Raw genomic sequence first — 24,499 nt, forward strand, 5'->3', positions numbered from 1 at the left:
TGTTTTCCTTTGTGTAATGAAGAAGAAGCCCTGTTCAAAACGAGGGTCACTTCATGTGTACTGTTTAATAGAGGCAAGTGACAAGAAAGCTAGCATCAGTTTGTTTTCTTCCTGTATTGAACACATATCATCCCGTCTTCAATTTTATTGATTATTTACTTAAAAAATACCTAAAGTTGTATTACAAAAGTAGTTTGAAATGTTTTGGCAAAGTTTACAGGTAACTTTTGAGATATTTTGTAGTCACATTGCGCAAGTTGGAACCAGTGTTTTTCTGGATCAAACGTGCTAAATAAATTGATATTTTGGATATGGAGTGGGGCAAAAAAGTATTTAGTCAGCCACCAATTGTGCAAGTTCTCCCACTTAAAAAGATGAGAGAGGCCTGTAATTTTCATCACAGGTACACTTCAACTATGACAGACAAAATTAGGGAAAAAAAAAAAAAAAAAATCCAGAAAATCACATGGTAGGATTTTTTATGAATTTATTTGCAAATGATGGTGGAAAATAAGTATTTGGTCAATAATAAACGTTTTTCTCAATGCTTAGTTATATACCCTTTGTTGGCAATGACAGAGGTCAAAAGTTTTCTGTAAGTCTTCACACACTGTTGCTGGTATTTTGGCCCATTCCTCCATGCAGATCTCCTCTAGAGCAGTGATGTTTTGGGGCTGTTGCTGGGGAACACGGACTTTCAACTCCCTTCAAAGATTTTCTATGGGGTTGAGATCTGGAGACTGGCGAGGCCACTCCAGGACCTTGAAATGCTTCTTACGAAGCCACTCCTTCGTTGCCCAGGTGGTGTGTTTGGGATCATTGTCATGCTGAAAGACCCAGCCCATCTCACGATACATGGCCCCATTCATTCTTTCCTTTACACGGCTCAGTCGTCCTGGGCCCTTTGCAGAAAAACAGCCCCAAAGCATGATGTTTCCACCCCCATGCTTCACAGTAGATATGTTGTTCTTTGGATGCAACTCAGAATTCTTTGTCCTCCAAACACAACGAGTTGAGTTTTTACCAAAAAGTTATATTTTGGTTTCATCTGACCATATGACATTCTCCCAATCTTCTTCTGGATCATCCAAATGCTCTCCAGCAAACTTCAGACGGGCCTGGACATGTACTGGCTTAAGCAGGGGAACACGTCTGGCACTGCAGGATTTGAGTCCCTGGCGGCGTAGTGTGTTACTGATGGTAGGCTTTGTTACTTTGGTCCCAGCTCTCTGCAGGTCATTCACTAGGTCCTCCAATGTAGTTCTGGGATTTTTGCTCACCGTTCTTGTGATAATTTTGACCCCACGGGGTGAAATCTTGCGTGGAGCCCCAGATCGAGGGAGATTATCAGTGGTCTTGTATGTCTTCCATTTCCTAATAATTGCTCCCACAGTTAATTTCTTCAAACCAAGCTGCTTACCTATTGCAGATTCAGTTTTCCCAGCCTGGTGCAGGTCTACAATTTTGTTTCTGGTGTCCTTTGACAGCTCTTTGGTCTTGGCCATAGTGGAGTTTGGAGTGTGACTATTTGAGGTTGTGGACAGGTGACTTTTATACTGATAACAAGTTCAAACAGGTGCCATTAATACAGGTAACGAGTGGAGGACAGAGGAGCCTCTTAAAGAAGACGTTACAGGTCTATGAGAGCCAGAAATCTTGCTTGTTTGTAGGTGACCAAATACTTATTTTCCCACCACAATGTGCAAATAAATTCATTAAAAATCCTACAATGTGATTTTCTGGATTTTCTTTCTCATTTTGTCTGTCATAGTTGAAGTGTACCTATGATGAAAATTACAGGCCTCTCTCATCTTTTTAAGTGGGAGAACTTGCACAATTGGTGGCTGACTAAATACTTTTTTGCCCCACTGTATATATATACACACACACACACTACCACTGGTGGAACCATGTCTTGTCTTATGCAGCTGTATGACCCAATGGGTTTATAAACTTGGTTAAAGCTTTACTAATCGTCTGTGAGTTTTACTTGGTTCATTTAGAACTGGTAACCATAATGTTTGACATTGTCAAACTGTCTGTCTGTTGATGATGTACATGATAATAAATGAAAACAATTATGCTGGTATTCTTTTGTCCATTATTTAGTTGTTTATTCAATTATATTCTTAGCTCAAAATATCACTATTTAATAGTAGTAGCCATAATTCATTAATGGCACCACACAGGGTTCTATATGGAACCATTTTGGTTAATTTATTTAACTACGCAAGTCAGTTAATTAAGAACAATTATTATTTTTTTACCTTATGAACAAATTCTTATTAACAATGATAGCCTAATGGGAAACAGTGGGTTAACTGCCTTGTTCAGGAGCAGAACGACAGCTTTTTACCTTGTCAGCGAGGGGATTTGATCCAACAACCTTTCAGTTACTGGCCCAATGCTCTAACCACTAGGCTACCTGCCGTCTCAAAATTTATGGGAATACATTTTTTTCTCATCCATCTACACACAACAGGGAAGCATGTTTTATAAATGTGTGAAAAAGTATTGAAAATGAAAAACACATATCTAATTCAAATGTATTCACATGTATTCCTTTGGCAGAAATTACAGCTGTGAGACTTTCTAGGTAAGTCTCTAAGAGCTTTCCACACCTGGATTAGGCAACATTTTCCCATTACTCTTTAAAAAATTATTCAAGCTCTATCAAATTGGTTGTTGATCATTGCTTGACAACCATTTTCAGATTTAAGTCAAAAGTGTAACTCGGCCACTCAGTAACACTAGGCTACATGCATGTCACCAGTCCACCTGGCTGTGCTGCTGCTCCAGTTTCAACTGTTCTGCCTGCGGCTATGGAACCCTGATCTTAACACCTGACGTGCTACCTGTCCCAGACCTGCTGTTTTCAACTCTCTAGAGACGGCAGGAGCAGTAGAGATACTCTGAATGATTGGCTATGAAAAGCCAACTGACATTTACTCCTGAGGTGCTGACCGGTTGCACCCTCGAAAACAACTGTGATTATTATTATTTGACCATTCTGGTCATCTATGAACATTTGAACATCTTGGCCATGTTCTGTTATAATCTCCACCCGGCACAGCCAGAAGAGGACAGGCCACCACTCATAGACTGGTTCCTCTCTTGGTTTCTTCCTAGGTTCTGGCTTTTCTAGGGAGTTTTTCCTAGCCACAGTGCTTCTACACCTGCATTGCTTGCTGTTTGGGGTTTTAGGCTGGGTTTCTGTACAGCACTTTGGAACAGAAGCTGATGTAAGAAGGGCTTTATAAATACATTTGATGGATTGATGACAGCCTAACCCAGCCAAACACTAACCTGAATGACACTGGGCCAATTTTGCACCGCCCCAAGGGACTCCCAATCACAGCCAGTTGTGATATTTTCTGTAATCGATCCAGTGTCTGTAGTGACGCCTCTAGCACTGAGATGCAGTGCCTTAGACTGCTGCGCCATTCAGGCTCTTCATTGAGGAAGAGCCTCCAAGGTTCTGATCAAAGAACCCTATAAAAGGGTTATCCAGTATATATAACTTTATGGGTTCCATGAAGCAAGTAATATAACTCTTTTTGGTTCTATAATCAACAAATAATTCTAAGAGTGTAGAATGTTTTTCAGTTGTAGAGGGGTAAATCTGATTCAAATGTTGAGGTTATCTATTCTGTTTAACTTCTATAACCCCCTGACCGCCACATCTTCTGTACGTTGATTTTATGTTATGTAAGCCATTTTTATGACGCAAAGGACATTTATGTCAAAACAGACAATAAAATGCTTTCTTATCCATTATCGTAAAGGCTTCTTCGCCCATAATGATTATTCACTGGGGAGGCAGGTGCCATACATGTACCACAACCAGGTGGTTAGAGCGTCGGGGCAGGAACTGAAAGGTTGCTAGATCGAATCCCTGAGCTGACAAGGTAAAAATTTGCTGTTCTACCCCTGAACAAGGCACTTAACCCACTTTTCCTAGGCTGTCATTGTAAATAAGAATTTGTTCTTATTTAAAAAAAAATATATATATTTATAAACTGCTCAAAAAAATAAAGGGAACACTTAATAACCTCTTGAAACTAGGGGGAACTATTTTCATTTTTGGAAAAATAACGTTCCCAAAGTAAACGGGCTATTTTTCAGGACCAGATTATAGAATATGCATATAATTGACAGTTTAGGATAGAAAACACTCTAAAGTTTCCAAAACTGTAAAATATTGTATGTGAGTACAACAGAACTGATATTGCAGGCGAAAGCCTGAGAAAAATCCAATCAGGAAGTGACTCTTATTTAGAAACCTCTGCGTTCCTATGAGTCCCTATTGAGCAGTGAAAGGGATATCAACCATATTCCTTTTTCTATGGCTTCCCTAATGTGTGTAGTGCTTTTATTTTGAAAAATGAGTGTGAGCGACAACATTGCGTCAGTGGTCAGCTGGTGGCTCTCAGAGTGGTTTGTACGTAATAGACAAATGTGGCCATTGTTTCTCTCGCTCCTACTAAGAAGCCAATGACCTGGTTGATATATTATCGAATAGATATTTGACAAACACCTTGAGGATTGATTATAAAAAAAGGTTTGCCATGTTTCTGTTGATATTATGGATCTAATTTGGAATATTTTTTGCCGTTGTCGTGACCGCAGTTTCCGGTGGATTTCTCAACCAAACGTGAAGAACAAACGGAGGTATTTCGGCTATAAAAATAATCTTTATGGAACAAAATGAACATTTGCTGTCTAACTGGGAGTCTCTTCAGTGAAAACATCCGAAGATCATCAAAGGTAAATGGTTAATTTGATTGCTTTTCTGATTTTCGTGACCAAGCTTCCTGCTGCTAGCTGGACATAATGCTATGCTAGGCTATCGATAAACTTACACAAATGCTTGTCTTGCTTTGGCTGTAAAGCATAATTTCAAAATCTGAGATGACAGGGTGATTAACAAAAGGCTAAGTTGTGTTTCACTACATTTCACTTGTGATTTCATGTATTTGAATATTTTCAAGTAATATTTTTTGTCCGTTGCGTTATGCTAATTAGTGTCAGTTGATGACAATTCTCCCGGATCCGGGATGGGTAGTTCCAAGATTAAATAATAAAATGTAACTCCAAGTCAATCACACTTCTGTGAAATCAAACTGTCCACTTAGGAAGCAACACTGATTGACAATACATTTCACATGCTGTTGTGCAAATGGAATAGACAACAGGTGGAAATTATAGGCAATTAGCAAGACACCCCCAATAAAGGAGTGGTTCTGCAGGTGGGGACCACAGACCACTTCTCAGTTCCTATGTTTCCTGGCTGACGTTTTGGTCACTTTTGAATGCTGGCGGTGCTTTCACTCTAGTGGTAGCATGAGACGGCGTCTACAACCCACACAAGTGGCTCAGGTAGTGCAGCTCATCCAGGATGGCACATCAATGCGAGCTGTGGCAAGAAGGTTTGCTGTGTCTGTAAGCGTAGTGTCCAGAGCATGGAGGCGCTACCAGGAGACAGGCCAGTACATCAGGAGACGTGGAGGAGGCCGTAGGAGTGCAACAGCCCAGCAGCAGGACTGCTACCTCTGCCTTTGTGCAAGGAGGAGCAGGAGGAGCATTGCCAGAGCCCTGCAAAATCTCACAAATGTGCATGTGTCTGCTCAAACGGTCAGAAACAGACTCAATGAGGTTGGTATGAGGGCCCGACGTCCACAGGTGGGGGTTGTGCTTACAGCACAACACCGTGCAGGACGTTTTTCATTTGCCAGAGAACACCAAGATTGGCAAATTCGCCACTGGCGCCCTGTGCTCTTCACAGATGAAAGCAGGTTCACACTGAGCACATGCGACAGACGTGACAGCCTGGAGACGCCGTGGAGAACGTTCTGCTGCCTGCAACATCCTCCAGCATGACCGGTTTGGCGGTGGGTCAGTCATGGTGTGGGGTGGCATTTCTTTGGGGGACCGCACAGCCCTCCATGTGCTCGCCAGAGGTTGCCTGCCTGCCATTAGGTACCGAGGTGAGGTCCTCAGACCCCTTGTGAGACCATATGCTAGTGCGGTTGGCCCTGGGTTCCTCCTAATGCAAGACAATGCTAGACCTCATGTGGCTGGAGTGTGTCAGCAGTTCCTGCAAGAGGAAGGCATTGATGCAATGGACTGGCCCGCCCGTTCCCCAGACCTGAATCCAATTGAGCACATCTGGGACATCATGTCTCGATTCATCCACCAACGCCACACTGAGCCTTATTTTGACTTGTTTTAAGGACATTACATCAAAGTTGGATCAGCCTGTCGTGTGGTTTTCCACTTTCATTTGAGTGTGACTCCAAATCCAGACCTCCATGGGTTGATAAATTCCATTGATAATTTTTGTGTGATTTTGTTGTCAGCACATTCAACAATGTAAAGAAAAAAGTATTTCATAAGAATATTTCATTCATTCAGATCTAGGATATGTTAATTTAGTGTTCCCTTTATTTTTTTGAGCAGTGTATATTTCTATTACTAATTAAGCTGTGCATTTTGGTGCCTGTCGGCTGGTTATTAACACATTATATAAATCAAATAGAGTGATTTAAGAGTATATGGAGGAGTTGCTCAATAAAAAGTGATCAATTATTTATTTTAGAAAATAATAACACCACTTAAATATTGTTATAAGCACGTATGAGCCCTTATAATGCCATAACTAATAATTAAACGAGCCACCGTAACAGAGTACTCACAGAGAGGTTGAGAGAGGCAGAGGTCCGTGGCTGGACTTCACCTCCTGGTTTTACTGCTGCTCCCGGAGGTCTTTGGGTTCTTGATGTTTAAGTTCTCATACACGCTGGACGGGTCATCATCCGTCACTCTGCATCACACAAAAAAAACATGGTGAGCTGAAATTCTGTTTCATGTTCATTCAGACAATGTTCATTGGGTGTGGATGAAATAATATGAAGGAGATAGAGTGTGCATTTAGAGAGAGTAAAGCAGCATTTGTCTGTGAACTATGAGCAGGTTGTGTATTTGCAGGGCTACTCACACAGAGGAGGAGCGTGACACACAGGTCATGTTGGGTTTTGACCGGGCGTTGGTCATCTGGGGGTATTTGATATTGGAGTACTCCCTCTCCTTCGTTTTGTTCCTCTGCAAAGTGTCCACAAGAAGCTATGTTTTTAGAACTTGAAAAGGAAGATCGGTAAACATTGAGACAGGGTAGCATATCGCGCACCTGGCCAACATGCTTTGCTTGTTGACACCCTGAAATGTCATACCCGTAACTTGGGTTCAACTTGATTGTTCCTTTGAATCAAGCTATTATAAAATGCTTGGGTCTCCAACTGTAAGGCAATACCTAAGCTCCAGACAGTCCCTTTAGAGAATATATACTGCAATACTGCTGTTGGTACGGTAGTTACTAGTACCTTTAGTAATAAACTACTACTCATCCACTGCTAATATACAGTAACTGTGACTTAAAGGGCCACTTTTACTGCTAGAATACTTCTACAATATTACAGAACTATTTCCACTACTGTTTGGTAGATACCTGTTCCTCCTCCAGTCTCTTCTGTGCCGTATCAATGTACTGCTGGACGGCCATGTAAATGAACTTATACTGGGCCTCCGTCTGCACCATGCCTGACCGCTGCTGACGAACCCTCTGGATGGTCTTAGGGATGTCGATGTCACAGTCTAATCCTGAAACACACACACACACGAGCACGCACACAAACACACATACAGACACAAGCACAAAGGTCAAAAGGGCAGCATATTTAGCACAGTTACACAGATTTGTCCCAAATCCATGCAGAGCCATCCTATAACACAGTATCACAGCCTTAACGCTTGGATATCGATATCAGAGCTGTAAGGTTTGGACAGGACTGATAGAGCATTAACGCTTGGACAGGACTGATGTCAGAGCCGTAACGTTTGGCTAGGACTGATTTTATAGCGGTAACGTTTGGTTAGGAACCATAATGTCTGACATGGTCTTACCTTGTCTGTTGATGATGTCAATGAGAATGTCAATGACAATTATGGTGCCTGTTCTCCCAATTCCTGCACTGGGGGAGGGGGGTCAAAGGAGACAATAGCACTATGTTACTACAATTAGGCGGCACTTTCATAACAGACAGACTCAAACTGCCATTTCGCTAAAGTTACACTTACAAATATGACCAAATCTATAAGAAAGACAGTTGTGCTTTATATTAAAGTGTGAAAATAAATCCTACTTTTTGGTCTGTTAAATATAAGTATAAGTATTTCACAGATTCATGGTCAACTGTTGATGTATACAGTCCTAGATCACATGAGAGTGTTCTCCCAAACAGTCATCACAAACAGACATGCATTTAGGCTCTAAAATAACTGCCTTTATGTCAGTAGGGCTTGGAAAGGTGTTGCATCTGATACGTGCCATCTGTCACAATGTGTGCCCTCTGTCTGTTTTACCTGCAGTGGACCACAATTGGTCCGGTGTCTGGAATGGCGCTCTGCGTGCGGTTGACCTGCTCCAGGAAGCTGAGCACTCCCCCAGGCTCGTTGGGCACGCCATGATCAGGCCAGCTCAGATACTGGTAGTGCCAGATGTACCGCACCAGCTCCCTCTACAGATGGAGAGAGGTAGCACTACAGTTTACAGGCCTATTTCAGCAGTGGGAGGGGAAATTCAGATACACACGAATAAATGGAACTTCCTTCCCTTTTTATGCACTTCTCTCTATTTATGTATTCTGACCCTGAATTTTGGGAAACGCATATATCACTGTTCTAAACACATGTTTCTGTCCCTCCCTGATCTGTTTCATCTTTGTGACTGTCTCCATCCCCTTCCAGCTGTCACACCGTGATCTGTTTCACCTGTCTTTGTGACTGTCTCCATCTCCTTCCAGGCCCATCTTCCCCATTATCCCGTGTTCTCTGTTGGTCTGTTGCCAGTTCGTCTTGTTTGTTCAGGTCAACCAGCGTTTTGTGTCTAAGCTCCTGCTTTTTCTAGTCTCTCTTTTCTCACCCTCTTGGTTTTGACCGTTGCCTGTCCTGACTCTGAGCACGACTGCCTGATCACTCTGCCTGCCGACCTGTACCTTTGCCCCAATCTGGATTGCCGACCTCTGCCTTACCCTGACCCTGCCTGCCGTTCGGTACTATTGCCCCACCTCTGGTTTTCTGACCCCTACCTGTCTTGACCTGTGTATTGCCTGCACCTATTAAACTATTGTTTATCCGACGTGGTCTGTATCTGGGTCTTCCATTCATACTTGATAGTACGAACTGACCATGACTGACAGAGCAGACCTGGGCCAGCTGCGCAACGCCATATCCTCCCAAGGAGCCTCCATTGGAAGGCACGCGGAGTTGCTATGTGGGCTGATGGAGGGTGTCCAAACGTTGGCTAAGCGCGGGTTGGCTGGGGGGCAGTCTGCCATGGTGGTAACCTCACCACCCCTCGGTAACTCCTTCCGGGAGCCCTGGTTACCTCCCCCGGAATGCCTGTCGGGCGTTTTTAGCTCAGAGTGTCGTCATTTTTGAGCTTCAGCCCTCCTCCTTCCCTTTGTTCGTTCCAGAATAGCCTACCTCATAATTCTGATGTCTGGAAGGTCTCTCACCTGGGCTACCGCCGTATGGGAACAGCAGCCAACCATATGCGTGAGCCTGGAGGGGTTTGTGGGAGAGGTGAGGAAGGTTCTTGATGCCCCGCTCTTCGTGAGAGAAGCTGCCTGGAGGCTGGGGCACTGTTTCCCGAGCCAGTGCAACTAGGCAGAGCTGGGCTGTCACCAGCGTAATGGCAACACAGGATCAGGTCAAAGAGCTGTCTGTATTGCTGCACTTTGGTCATTTTGTGTACTCGTGCCCGGTAAAGGACCATGCTCACCAAGGAGCGAGTACTCCGTTGGGCAATATGGGGAACTTTTCTGCTTCCCTTACTCGCACCCCTTTTCATGTCATTCTGCTGTGGGGAAATCAGTCCAAATCTCTCCGGTCCTCATTGACTCTGGAGCCCATGAGAGCCTTTTGGACACCGCACTGGCTTTCGAGCTGAACATCTTCACTCAGCCCCTCTCCATTCCCGTGGATGTTAGAGCTGGCGTTCTATAGGTCGGGTCACCCATAACACCACTCCCATCAACCTACGTGTTTCAGGGAATCACAGCGAGACCAACAGTTCCTACTCATCAACTCCCCCAGATTCCCATGGTGTTGGTATTGTCCTTGCTCCAGCGACACAACCCACTCATCAACTGGTATACGGGTGCCATCATGGGCTGGAGTCCGTTCTGCCACGCCCATTATCTGAAGTTGGCACAACCTGCCCCGGGACGTCTTCCTGGGTCCTCGGAGGTGGTTCCAGTTCTCTCCGCCATCCCCGCGGAGTACCAGGACCTCCGGGAGGTGTTTAGCAAGTCCCGGGCCACTTCCCTTCCGCCGCACCGACCTTATGACTGTGGGATTGACCACACCGCCCTGGGGGCATCTATACTCGCTGTCTTGATCTGAAACCAAGGCTATGGAGGACTACATTGGAGACTCCCTAGCTAATGGATTTATCCGTCCTTCCTCCTCTCACACTGGCGCAGGGTTCTTCTTCGTGGAGAAGGACAAGACCCTGCGCCTGTGCATTGACTACCGGGGACTCAATGACATCACTGTAAAGAACCGTTATCCGCTACCTCTCATTTCCTCGGCCTTAGAGCCGCTCCAGGGGGACACTGTGTTCTCCAAGTTGGATTTACCTAACGCTTACCACCTGGTGAGGATATGAGAGGGGAACGACTGGAAGATCGCCTTACAACTCAGCCAGTGTCCACTACGAATATCTGGTCATGCCCTTTGGCCCCACCAACTCCCTTGCCGTGTTCCAGGCTCTGGTGAATGACGTTCTCCGCGACTTGCTGAACCGGTTCGTCTTTGTCTACATTGATGACATCCTCGTCTTCTGCCACTCCCCCCAAGAACATGTGCTCTATGTTCGGCAGGTTCTCCAGTTGTTCGTTAAGTTGGAAAAGTGTGAGTTCCATCGCTCCAGCATTCCCTTTCTGGACTACATCATCTCTGCTGGGAGTGTCAAGATGGATCCCAGATGGAGAAAGCGGTGGTGGATTGGCCCCTGCCTACGTCCAGGTTGCAGCTGCAATTCTTCCTGGGGTTTGCCAACTTCTATCGCCGCTTTATCCGGGGTTACAGCACCCTAGCCTCCCCCCTGTATGCCATCACCTCTACGAAGGTTCCGTTCACGTAGTCCACGGCTGCTGACCGGGCGTTCCGGGACCTTAAACATCACTTCACCACGGCTCAGATCCTGGTTCATCCGGAACCTTCCTGTCAGTTCGTGGTGGAGGCCGATGCTTCGGACGTTGGAGTGGGGGCTGTTCTGTACCAACGTTCTGCAAGGGACTTTAAGCTGCATCCCTGCGCCTTCTTCTCCCACCGCCTCGCAGAAGAATTACGATGTCGGGACTCGGGAGCTTCTCACGGTGAAAATGGCATTGGAGTAAATGAGGCACTGGCTCGAAGGGGCATAGCATCCATACATTGTGTGGACCGACCACAAAAACCTGTTGTATCTCCGCACCGCTAAGCGCCTCAACTCCAGGCAGGCGAGATTGGCCCTGCTGTTTACCTGGTTCAACTTTTCCCTCTCCTATCGGCAGGTCCGGGAGGAGCAGCGGTCCCAGCCGAAACCTGGGTGGGGCCCAGATAACCGGATGTTAGTACCTGACACAGTCCACTCTGCGGTCCTCGAGTGGGCCCATTCCTCCAGGCTTGCCTGCCACCTGTGCTCCCAGCGAACCCTGGCGTTTGTGTGACAATGCATTTGGTGGCCCACCATGGTTCCTGACGTCTCTGCATTCATCGCCGCTTGCACCGTGTGTGCTCAGAACAAGACTCCTCAGCAAGTTCTGGCTGGCCTTCTGCAACCTCTGCTTGTCCCTCACCATCCTCGGTTCCACATATTCCTGGATTTCGTCATGGGTCTCCCCCTGTCTGAGGGCAACACTGCCATCCTGATGGTGGTTGACCGGTTTTCCAAGGCCACCCAGTTCATTCCTCTCCCCAAATTACCCTCAGCCAAGGCGACGGACCAGCTCATGGTGCAGCACGTCGTCCGGATCCATGGACTACACGGTCTCGGCCTACTGACGTCGGCATACCTTCTGCCCAGATGTTTGTCCACCTGTTGTCGTACCCGGAGAGCCCGGTCGGTCCTCTTCAAGACCACCTCCAGGTGTCGACGACAAGCAGATCACAATCGGACCCTAAAATCGTCTCGGGCAGAAGGTATGGCTATCCACCCAGGATCTGCCCCTTCGGGTGGAATCCTGAAAACTCTTCCCCACTTTATTGGCCCGTTTCCCAACTCTAAAATTATCAGTCCCTCTGATGTTCGTCTTCTCCTGTCCCGTAATCTTTGTATATACCCCACCTTTCATGTGTCCAGAGTCAAACCTATGTCTCACAGCCTTTTGTCTCCTGTTTCCAAGCCCACCACTCTCCCCTGTCTCATCGACTGCCAACCGGCTTACACGGTGAGGCATCTCCTGAAGGTTCAACCTCGGGGCAGCGGATTCCAGTACTTGGTTGACTGGGAGGGCTATGGCCCGGAGAAGAGGTGCTGGGTCCCCGCCAGGGACATCTTGAAACCAGGCCTCATCACGGATTTTCAACGACTCCCCGTTCAACCAGGAAAGCGCCCAGGTAGGACGCCAGGTGGCACCCCGAGAGGGGGTGGGTACTGTCACACCTGATCTGTTTCACCTGTCTTTGTGATTGTCTCCACCCCCTCCAGGTGTCACCCATCTTCCCCATTATCCCCTGTGTATTTATACCTGTGTTCTGTGTTGGTCTGTTGCCAGTTTGTCTTGTTTGTTCGAGTCAACCAGCATTGTCTAAGCTCCTGCTTTTTCTAGTCTCTCTTTTCTTGCCCTCCCGGTTTTGACCTTTGCCTGTCCTGACTCCGAGCCCGCCTGCCTGATCACTCTGCCTTACCCAGACACTGCCTGCCGTCCGGTACCATTGCCCGACCTCTGGTTTTCTGATCCCTGCCTGTCTTGACCTGCCCCTGTTAGAACAAACTATTGTTTATTCGACGTGGTCTGCATCTGGGTCTTCCCTTCATAACTGATAGTATCAATATGTTGAAATTTAAGTCAAAATATACTATGCATTCAGAAAGTATTCCGACTCCTTAACTTTTTCCACGTTTTGTTATGTTGCAGCCTTATTCTAAAAATGAGGTTTTCCTCCCTCATCAATCTACACACAATAGGTTTAGACATTTTAGAAAATGTATAACAAATAAACTGAAATATCACATCTACAGTTATTCAGACCCTTTACTCTGTACTTTGTTGAAGCATCTTTTACAACTGTTCGAGTTGGCTTTGTAGTCCAGCACTTTGTATTTGAAATGATACAATGACCTTGAGGTTAAAGTGCAGACTGTCAACTTTAATTTGAGGGTATTTTCATCCATACAGGGTAAACATTTTAGAAATTAAATAACTTTATGTTCATAGTCCCCCCATTTTAGGGGACCAAAAGTATTGGGACATATTCACTTAAATATGTATTAAAGAAGTAACAATGTATGTATTTGGTCCCATATTCATAGCACGTGATAACTACATCAAGCTTGTGACTACATATTTGTTGGATGTATTTGCTGGTTTGTTTTGGTTGTGTTTCAGATTAAATAAATAAATAAAACACTTCTACATTAATGTGGATGCTACACTGATTACAGACAATCCTAAGTGAATCATGAATATTGTTGAGTGGGAAAGTTACAAACCCACAAACATCATACCCCCAAGACATGCCAACATCTCACTCTGACAATATCAGGTGACAGTAGCATTTTTGGGGGTTTGATATTTGGCGTCTTTCTCACTCGTTATTCACGATTCTTCAGGATTATCTGTAATGATGTCAGCATCCACACTAATGTGGAATTGTTTAGAAACTTATTATATTCTTATTTACAATCAAAGTCACATTTACCATTAATTTATATATGGCACAAAATAATCTGAAACAAAACAGCATCCAACCAATTTGTAGTCTCTCAAGCTTGATAGTGTGGCTCAATACTTTTGGAGCTCACTGTATATATAATTTTATTAACTTAGTGTTGAGAATTAGAATAATAGAACACACAGGCTTCAATTTCAAAATGTGGTTGGGCGTCAGCAGCTTCTCTTATGTCAGTCTCTGATACTCACCCACACCCGCTAAATATGTTTTAATTGGTCAATAAGTTTAGCCAGCTATCTAAAATTGTAGTAATTGTGGTCGAATTACCGACCAGGTGGCCCCCATTTATTTTGTTAGTCACTCTCATATATTAGTAACAGCAAACATTCACTATAAAACTGCTAATTTTTCCCTCTGCTCTATAGCAAAATGTGAAAAATTAAGAATGCCTCATTCTCTCTACATCCCATGACAAAGTGTAGAATTGCAGGAATTAAATTTACATAAACACACACACATCTCGCTGCTGTCAATAAGGGGGCTGCTAAAATGTTTTGCTTGCAAGGTGGGGGGGGGGGCATCCCCAACAACATGAGGCTAGGGCCAGCTCCGATTGCATGTGTTGCTACTGTATGTATGTCGGTACAGAGACCCACGATGCCACAGCAACCTCTCATGAGTTTAGATTTGTTGTGGCCCCCATCCCCTTCAAAGTTGCAAATCCCTGTTTTAGCTAAATGAACAGAAAAAACAATTGAACACAAACCTCCTGTTCAAATAGGTAGGCCGCCCATTGGGTGTTTTCTGGGGTTGAATTAAATGCATTCAGTGTGCGCAATGGTGCCACACAAGCAAACCTGGTTCCAAGTCTGAATACCAACTACTGAGAAGTGTGTAGGAAAGGGCCCTTATGACACGATGCAGAAAAAGGAACTTAATAAGGAACTGCACCTGCTGATCTGGTCTTGTTTTTTTGGTGCCTCAAGAAATGCTGGCGGCCATATCAGAAACCAAATGTGATTTGGGGTGTTTCTTGAGTGTGTCCTTGCCACCACCAAGACACACCCATCTGTCAGAACTTCAGAACTTCGCCTGCAGCTGTCCCCCCACTCAATAACCACAAACAAACCACGGCAGCTGGAGTTCAATAACTACAGGCAGATGTATGGTGAGATGCCGGAGGAAACATTGAACAGATCAGTAGCCTTCAGAGTAATATGAGAAGAATGCAATTGTTGAATTTATGTAGATATTCTAAACAAAGTGTTTTGATAACTTTCAAATGTAGTTACAGACCCATGCAGAATAAACAACCCTTTAAATAATACAATATAAGCAGTGTTTTGCAAATACAGTATAACAAAATACACCTTTCATTGTCATTCCAAGCCGATACAGATATTGTGCCTATCTGCATTTTGTCTGGTGGTGATGGGGCTACCTTGGCTAACATGTCAGAGTGGTCATATCTTCCTGTGTGGTGTCCTGTATACAACAGGAGTTCCTTGATCCTGGTGCAGAATACATAGAGTTTCTCCCTCCCCATACTGACTGATACCAGTCAACCCAATAATAAAAAAAGACAATACAAGTAAAGGTTGTCTAGTAAAAAATGTATGCAGAGTGCCAGGTCCATTTAGAGACATCCGTCTTCTTCGTCTTGCAAGTCTCCATGTGCTGGCTCCATACATGTTTCTGTGAACACATACAGAGTCACTGTTCTATTACCAACGGGCAGTTTGTCAGATATCACCTATCCTAACACACATCTACCATGTTGAAGTTTGAACAGGTCATACTAAACCTACCTAATTCTTGTCTCCCCATCGACGACCATTGGTGAGGAGGCAAGAAGCAAGTTCTTTGCCAGTGCCCCATTGATGGGCATCGCAGCATCGATGAGCTCTTGATCCCTCAAAGATACTGGTCGGTCAAACATACAGAGCACTGATTAGATTATCAATGGTGGTTATGATTAGCACGGTGGAACCAATCGGATCGCTGTATTCACCTTTCTATTTCACCTCAGATATCATGATATGTGAAGTGAAATGGAATGGTAAACTCAGTGATCAGGCTGGTTCCACAAGGCTTAAGTTATGAAGGCGAATTGGGACAAAACTAGAACATGTTTTGACCTTTGACCAGGTAAAATGTCACCAACCTGATTCAAGTGTCCTCCCTGTTCCGTTTTATAGGAATGCTCACAGCGAGGGCATGTCTATGTAATGCTGAGGGTCCCCTTGCTGGTGTTCTCTATGTTGCATGTTCTGCTGCAAACTGGAAATCTCTCAAACAACTGCAGCAGGCAATCCTCATAAACAACGTCCTTTATCTTATGAGGTGGTGTTGACTGGGAGGGCCTGTGACAGGGTGAAACAATAGACAGCCAAGTGGTAAATAGCGCTTTGTTATAAAGGACAACACTTTTTGATAATGCACTTCACAAAAATGACTGTACTATTTGTATCTGCTTGGCTGGGTAATTAACCTACTAGTTTATCAAACAGTATGTTTTAATAAAACTTTCCACATAACACATTGTTGATGAAGCCGTCTTTGTCATCAGGGCAGTACCTTGGGTCAATTTAGTTATAGATTGTCACTAGTTAACACAGCCACAAAGTCATAAACCCTGCCTATTTCTACAATTTATCTTAACCTAACCACACTGCGAACCTCAGAATCTACTTGTATTGGTCACATACACGCGTTTAGCAGATGTTATTGCTGGTGTAGAGAAATGCATGTGTTTCTAACGCCAAGAAACAGTACAGAAATATCTAACAATTTCACATCACACATCTAAATGAAAGAAATAGAATTAAGAATATATATATCTGGAGATGAGCAATGTCAACCACCTTATACCTAACCTTACATTAAACTCATTTTTTACAGATGTAGACTGACTTGTAGGCTAACATTAGCTAGCTAGCCTTCCTCACTAACATTATCAAATGATAATGTGACATAACCAACAGTATCCAGACAATACACAGTAAACTAGTATGAGCTACGACCTAACTATGTTGTAATGAGGTAATTAGCTAGCTACCCTAACATTAGCTAAAACTTTTGCTAGCCTGCCTCGCTTCATCACAAGATAGCTACATAACATCATTTAAAATCGTGAGAGAAGTCATTTATATTCCAGTGTCTCTGGTTATACTTACAATACTAGGGTCCTTCAGCAGGGCACGCAAACCATATAACTTTGGCTGTGGAGACATGGTCAATCCGTACATGGCTTTTCAGTCAGCCGTCCTTTGAAGGCGTTGGGGCAATGAAACACGCCCACCCCCCAGTCAATGAAGGGAGGCAAAGTGGGTGCAGGGGCGATTTGCACGTTGAGCTTTGCAAAGTAGTGCATTACTCAAATGTTACGGTGGTCACTCAGAAATGGCCTATGTAGTACCTGTTAATTATATATTAATTTATACAACGGGAAATAAACCTCCCCCACATCACAAGTGGCCTTAGTTAAGGTGTAATTTACTGTGCTATACCAAACGGTAGCATTTTATAAAGATCCTCCTTAAATGTATGTGGTCACCACATGGGGCTGTCTTACCCTGTCCAAACGCGTCACCTCCAATTCCCTTAGGATGTAGTCCTGAGCCGGACACTCCTCCACGTTCTTCACACTCACTTTCCCAAACTCCTTAGTGGCGTTGAGGTCGGGCCAGTAACGCACACACTTGTTCTGTCGAGGGAAAAGTGGAGCATTACACAATCTAGAAGGCCCTGCTTTTTCCCCAAGCACGTTTACGACCAGTTTAGCTGTCATACTATCCTGGTCATCCCGGAGATTGGCAACAGCTGTTTTGGATTGGAGGATGGGGAGCCAAACAATGTATTGCTAGCCTCCTGAAGTTCAGTTCTGATAAGCATCTATCTGTCCATACATGCACCCCCATCCACTGATGTACTTCTAAACAGAGATGGTGTCAGTGGGAGACTTTAATCCTCATCTAAACAGAGATGGTGTCAGTGGGAGGCTTTCAACCTTACAAATAGTATTACATTACATGGACTTAGGAATGCCTGTTCTAATACATTTACTTATTTTTTCCCCTTGCTCTCATCTTTTATTCAAATTCTGAATGTCTAACATATCTTTATGTATTTGTTGAAAGAGCAAACTGGTATCCCCACCATGGGGGAATGTATGTGGTTTCATAGATGATATCATTATCCCCGGACCAGACTTTGGACCCAGTAATTCTACTTATATGCCCTCACCCGTCCTCTCTCCATCTCCTTGGTGGTCATGACAATGACGTGTGTGTTTTCCTGGTAGACCATCTTCCAGAAGTCCACCACCGTGTTCTGAAGGCAGCCCTGGGTGGCGATGAACACCTTGCCCTCCTCCACATGGCGGCCCTCTTCATGCATACTCTGGGCGAGAGAAACATACAGTACTTCATTCATTTCATGTCTTCATTCATGATGAACATTGGTAACTTGGTGGTGGTTCAGTCTGTTTGTGCTTTAACCAACTCCTCACTGTGTGTGTTAGTTCATTTTCATGCCAAACATAGAAGAGTTGGCTACGACAGCACATAGGCTACAGTATGGGAGCAGGCCATTCACACCCTCTGCTATGACACTCTAAATTGAGCTCAGGTGCATCAAATTTCCTTTGATCATCCTTGAGATGGCACTTCAACTTGGAGTCCACCTGTGCCCAATTCAATTGTTTGGACAGGATTTAAAAAGAAACACCTATCTCTATAAGGTTCCACAGTTGACAGTGCATGTCAGAGCAGACATTATACCATGAAGTGCAAGGAACCCTTCGTAGAGCTCTGAGAGAATTGTGTTGAGGCATACAATACCCGTCAAAAGTTTGGACACACCTCCTCATTCAAGGGTTTTACTTTATTTGTACTATTTCCTACATTATAGAATAATACTGAAGACATCAAAGCTATGAAATATCACATGGAATTATGTAGTAACCAAAAAAAGTGTTAAACAAAACCAAATGTATTTTATATTTGAGATTCTTCAAAGTAGCCACCCTTTGCATTGACAGCCTTTGCACACTCTTGGCATTCACTCAATCAGCCTCACCTGGAATGTTTTTCAAATGGTCTTGAAGGAGTTCCCTGCTGAGCACTTGTTGGCTGCTTTTCCTTCACTCTGACGTCCAAATCATACCAAACCATCTCAGTTGAGTTGAGGTCGGGGGATGGTGGAGGCCAGGTTATCTGATGCAGCACTCTATCACTCTCATTCTTGGTAAAATAGCCCTTACACAGCCTAGAGGTGTGTTGGGTCGTTGTCCTGTTGAAAAACAAATGATAGTCCCGCTAAGCTCAACCCAGATGGGATGACGTGTCACTGCAGAATGATGTGGTTGCCATGCAGGTGTGTGCCTTGACTTCTAAATAAAATCACAGACAGTGTCACCAGCAAAGCACCCCCACGCCATCACACCTCCATGCTTCACGGTGGGAACCACACATGCAGAGATCATCCGTTCCCCTGCATCTCAAAGACACAGCGGTTGGAACCAAACATCTCAAATTTGGACTCATCAGACCAAAGGACAGATTTTTACCGGTCTAATGTACATTGCTCGTGTTTCTTGGCCCAAGCAAGTCTCTTCTTCATATTGGTGTCCTTTAGTAGTGGTTTCTTTGCAGCAATTTGCATAAAGGCCTGATTCACAGTCTCCTCTGAACAGTTGATTTTGAGATGTGTCTGTTACTTGAACTCTGTGAAGCATTTATTCGAGCTGCAATTTCTGAGGCTGGTAACTCTGTGAACTTATCCTCTGCAGCAGAGGTAACTCTGGGTCTTCCTTTCCTGTGGCGGTCCTCATTCAGAGACAGTTTCATCATAGCGCTGATTGTTTTTGCGACTGAACTTGGGAGAAAAGAAATCAAAGTTCTTGTAATGTTCCAGATTGACTGACCTTCATGTCTTAAAGTAACAGACTGTTGTTTTTCTTTGCTTATTTGAGCTGTTCTTGCCATAATATGGACTTGGTCTTTTACCAAATAGGGCCATCTTCTGTATACCACCCCTACCTTGTCAGAACACAACTGATTGGCTCAAATGCATTAAGTTAAGAAAATCCACAAATGAACTTTTAACAAGGCAACCTGTCCATTGAAATGCATTCCAGGTGACTAGCTCATGAAGCTGGTTGAGATAATGCAAAGCTGTCATCAAGGCAAAGGGTTGCTACTTTGAAGAATCTAAAATATATTTTGATTTGTTCAACACTTTGGTTACTATATGATTCCATGTGTTATTTCATAGTCTTGATGACTTCATTATTATTCTACAATGTAGAAAATAGTTCAAATAAAGTAAAACCCTGGAATGAGTAGGTGTGTCCAAACGTTTGACTGGTACTGTATATCTGGGGAAGGGTATAAAAAATGGAAACTTTCCACACACCATACAAGACCACAGTGGTCTCCATCATTGGGAAACATTTGGTACTACCAAGACTGCCAAGAGCTGGCCGTCTGAACAAACTGAGCAACCGGGCAAGAAGGTCCTTGGTTACGAGGTGACCAAAAACCCCATGACCACTGACAGACCTACAGAGTTCTTTGGCTGAACATATAATTTATCTGGGAGAACATGCCAGACGGACAACAGTCTCTACAGCACTTCACCAATCAGGGCTTGATGGGAGAGTGGCCAGACTGAAACCACTCTTGCAAAAAAGGCTCATGACAGCACGCCTGGAGTTTGTAAAAAGGCATGTGAAAGACAGAGCATAAGGCAAAAGATCCTGTGGTCTGATGAGACAAAAATGTAACTCTTTGGCCTGAATGCAAAGAGCTATATTTAGAGAAAACCAGACATAGCTCATTACCCATCTAACACCAACCCTACCGTGAAGTATGGTGGTGCCTAGCATCATGCTATGGGAATATGGGGATGCTTTTCAGCAGCGGGAACTGGGAGACTGGTAAGTATAGAGGGAACAGTGAATGGTGCCAAATACAGACAAATCCTTGATGAGAACCTGCTTCAGAGTGCAAACAGACTGGGGCTGTTACAATAGGACAATGATCCATAGCCAAAGCAACGATGGAATGGCTTCAGAACAAGAATGTGAAAGTTCTTGAGAGGCCCAGCTAAAGCCCAGAATTGAATCCCATTGAAAATCTGTGGAAAGACTTACAGATTGTTGTTCACTGCCCCTCCCCATCCAATTTAACAGAGCTTGAGAAACTCAGTAAGGAAGAACATCCCTAAATCCAGATGTGCAAAGCAGATAGACCTACACAACACAACTCAAAGTTGGTACAGACCTACCCAAGACAACTCAAAGTTGGTACAGACCTACCCAAGACAACTCAAAGTTGGTACAGACCTACCCAAGACAACTCAAAGTTGGTACAGACCTATCCAAGACGACTCAAAGCTGACACAGACATACCCAAGACAACTCAAAGCTAATAGACCTACCCAAGACAACTCAAAGTTGGTACAGACCTACCCAAGACAACTCAAAGATGGTACATACCTACCCAAGACAACTCAAAGCTGGTACAGACCTATCCAAGACGACTCAAAGCTGACACAGACATACCCAAGACAACTCAAAGCTAATAGACCTACCCAAGACAACTCAAAGCTGATAGACCTACCCAAGACAACTCAAAGCTGGTACAGACCTACCCAAGACAACTCAAAGCTGACAGACCTACCCAAGACAACTAAAAGCTGACAGACCTACCCAAGACAACTCAAAGCTGATACAGACATACCCAATACAACTCAAAGCTGATACAGAATAACCCAAGAAAACTCAAAGCTGATAGACCTACCCAAGACAACTCAAAGCTGATAGACCTACCCAAGACAACTCAAAGCTGATAGACCTACCCAAGACAACTCAAAGCTGATAGACCTACCCAAGACAGCCCAAAGCTGATAGACCTACCCAAGACAACTCAAAGCTGATAGACCTACCCAAGACAACTCAAAGCTGATAGACCTACCCAAGACAACTCAAAGCTGATAGACCTACCCAAGACAACTCAAAGCTGACAGACCTACCCAAGACAACTCAAAGCTGATAGACCTACCCAAGACAACTCAAAGCTGATAGACCTACCCAAGAGAACTCAAAGCTGATAGACCTACCCAAGACTACTCAAAGCTGATAGACCTACCCAAGACTACTCAAAGCTGATAGACCTACCCAAGAGAACTCAAAGCTGATAGACCTACCCAAGAGAACTCAAAGCTGGTACAGACATACCCATGATGACTCAAAGCTAATAGACCTACCCAAGACGACTCAAAGCTGATAGACCTACCCAAGACTACTCAAAGCTGATAGACCTACCCAAGAGAACTCAAAGCTGATAGACCTACCCAAGACAACTCAAAGCTGAAAGACCTACCCAAGACAACTCAAAGCTAATAGACCTACCCAAGACAACTCAAAGCTGATAGACCTACCCAAGACAACTCAAAGCTGATAGACCTACCCAAGACAACTCAAAGCTGATAGACCTACCCAAGACAACTCAAAGCTGATAGACCTACCCAAGACAACTCAAAGCTGATAGACCTACCCAAGACAACTCAAAGCTGACAGACCTACCCAAGACAGCCCAAAGCTGACAGACCTACCCAAGACAACTCAAAGCTGATAGACCTACCCAAGACAACTCAAAGCTGATAGACCTACCCAAGACAACTCAAAGCTGATAGACCTACCCAAGACAACTCAAAGCTGACAGACCTACCCAAGACAACTCAAAGCTGATAGACCTACCCAAGACAACTCAAAGCTGATAGACCTACCCAAGAGAACTCAAAGCTGATGGATCTACCCAAGACTACTCAAAGCTGATAGACCTACCCAAGACTACTCAAAGCTGATAGACCTACCCAAGAGAACTCAAAGCTGATAGACCTACCCAAGAGAACTCAAAGCTGGTACAGACATACCCATGATGACTCAAAGCTAATAGACCTACCCAAGACGACTCAAAGCTGATAGACCTACCCAAGAGAACTCAAAGCTGGTACAGACATACCCATGATGACTCAAAGCTAATAGACCTACCCAAGACGACTCAAAGCTGATAGACCTACCCAAGACTACTCAAAGCTGATAGACCTACCCAAGAGAACTCAAAGCTGATAGACCTACCCAAGACAACTCAAAGCTGAAAGACCTACCCAAGACAACTCAAAGCTAATAGACCTACCCAAGACAACTCAAAGCTGATAGACCTACCCAAGACAACTCAAAGCTGATAGACCTACCCAAGACAACTCAAAGCTGATAGACCTACCCAAGACAACTCAAAGCTGATAGACCTACCCAAGACAACTCAAAGCTGAAAGACCTACCCAAGACAACTCAAAGCTAATAGACCTACCCAAAACAACTCAAAGCTGATAGACCTACCCAAGAGAACTCAAAGCTGAAAGACCTACCCAAGACAGCTCAAAGCTGATAGACCTACCCAAGACAACTCAAAGCTGAAAGACCTACCCAAGACAACTCAAAGCTAATAGACCTACCCAAGACAACTCAAAGCTGATAGACCTACCCAAGACAACTCAAAGCTGAAAGACCTACCCAAGACAACTCAAAGCTGATAGACCTACCCAAGACAACTCAAAGCTGATAGACCTATCCAAGACAACTCAAAGCTGATAGACCTACCCAAGACAACTCAAAGCTGATAGACCTACCCAAGACAACTCAAAGCTGATAGACCTACCCAAGACAACTCAAAGCTGATAGACCTACCCAAGACAACTCAAAGCTGATAGACCTACCCAAGACAACTCAAAGCTGATAGACCTACCCAAGACAACTCAAAGCTGATAGACCTACCCAAGACAACTCAAAGCTGATAGACCTACCCAAGACAACTCAAAGCTGATAGACCTACACAAGAGAACTCAAATCTGTAATCACCACCAAAGCTGCTTCTACAAAGTATTGACTCAGAGGTGCAAATACTTATGTAAATTAGATATTTCTGTATTTCATTCAATACATTTGATTAAAACATTTTTTTTACACTATTTTCACTTTGTCATTATGGGGTATTGTGGATGAGAAAATACAAATATTTTATGAATTTTGAATTCAGGCTGTAACACAACAAAATGTGGAATAAGTCAAGGGGTATGAATACTTTCTGAAAGCACTAGGTGTAAGGGGCAAATCAAATTCAAGCAAAATGTTCATTTTTCTACTCGGGCCGGCACCCGTGTCTTAGTGAACCAAGGCTGGACCTGCTCTCGCTTGGGGTCAAAGCCAGGTCACTGGTTCTTTTCAGCTGTTATTTACATAACAATAGCTGACTGTGAACTTTAACACCTTCTAACAAAGCAACTGTTTTGATTATGCAGAAGTTATTGATTCTGCTCTTCACAAGTCCTCACTGTCAGCCCTAGCTATTGAAACAATTTCCAAAGTATAACATAAGGGTGTATACACTAGTGTAACAGTCGAAAAGCAGAATTAGTTATGCATTGATGTCAATGGGAGATTAAGGGAAACATTTATTAAAATGGAAGTTAGGATTCGCCCCTAAGTGCAATTATT

At 44.1% G+C, this 24,499-nt stretch overlaps 1 protein-coding gene across 5 annotated transcripts in view; it reads right to left on the reverse strand.

Annotated features, from left to right (window-relative positions):
- The window catches only part of LOC135527406 (tyrosine-protein phosphatase non-receptor type 11-like), a 108,817-nt gene that overhangs the window by 24,344 nt on the left and 59,974 nt on the right, over window positions 1-24,499 (reverse strand). For 4 of the 5 annotated variants that reach the window (XM_064955934.1, XM_064955937.1, XM_064955935.1 and 1 more), the window contains exons 9-15: window positions 18,184-18,339; window positions 17,513-17,644; window positions 8,419-8,573; window positions 7,960-8,027; window positions 7,505-7,656; window positions 6,998-7,101; window positions 6,696-6,823 (exon numbers count right to left, since the gene is read on the reverse strand). In XM_064955934.1, the coding sequence (XP_064812006.1) occupies window positions 6,733-6,823; window positions 6,998-7,101; window positions 7,505-7,656; window positions 7,960-8,027; window positions 8,419-8,573; window positions 17,513-17,644; window positions 18,184-18,339 (858 nt within the window). In that variant the 3' untranslated portion in view covers window positions 6,696-6,732. Of the gene's footprint in view, window positions 1-6,695; window positions 6,824-6,997; window positions 7,102-7,504; window positions 7,657-7,959; window positions 8,028-8,414; window positions 8,574-17,512; window positions 17,645-18,183; window positions 18,340-24,499 lie in introns of those variants that run through there. The other variant, XM_064955938.1, reaches the window with a different exon arrangement.

This window comes from Oncorhynchus masou, chromosome 33 (assembly GCF_036934945.1).
Source record: "Oncorhynchus masou masou isolate Uvic2021 chromosome 33, UVic_Omas_1.1, whole genome shotgun sequence".
In the NCBI taxonomy this organism is placed as follows: domain Eukaryota; kingdom Metazoa; phylum Chordata; class Actinopteri; order Salmoniformes; family Salmonidae; genus Oncorhynchus; species Oncorhynchus masou.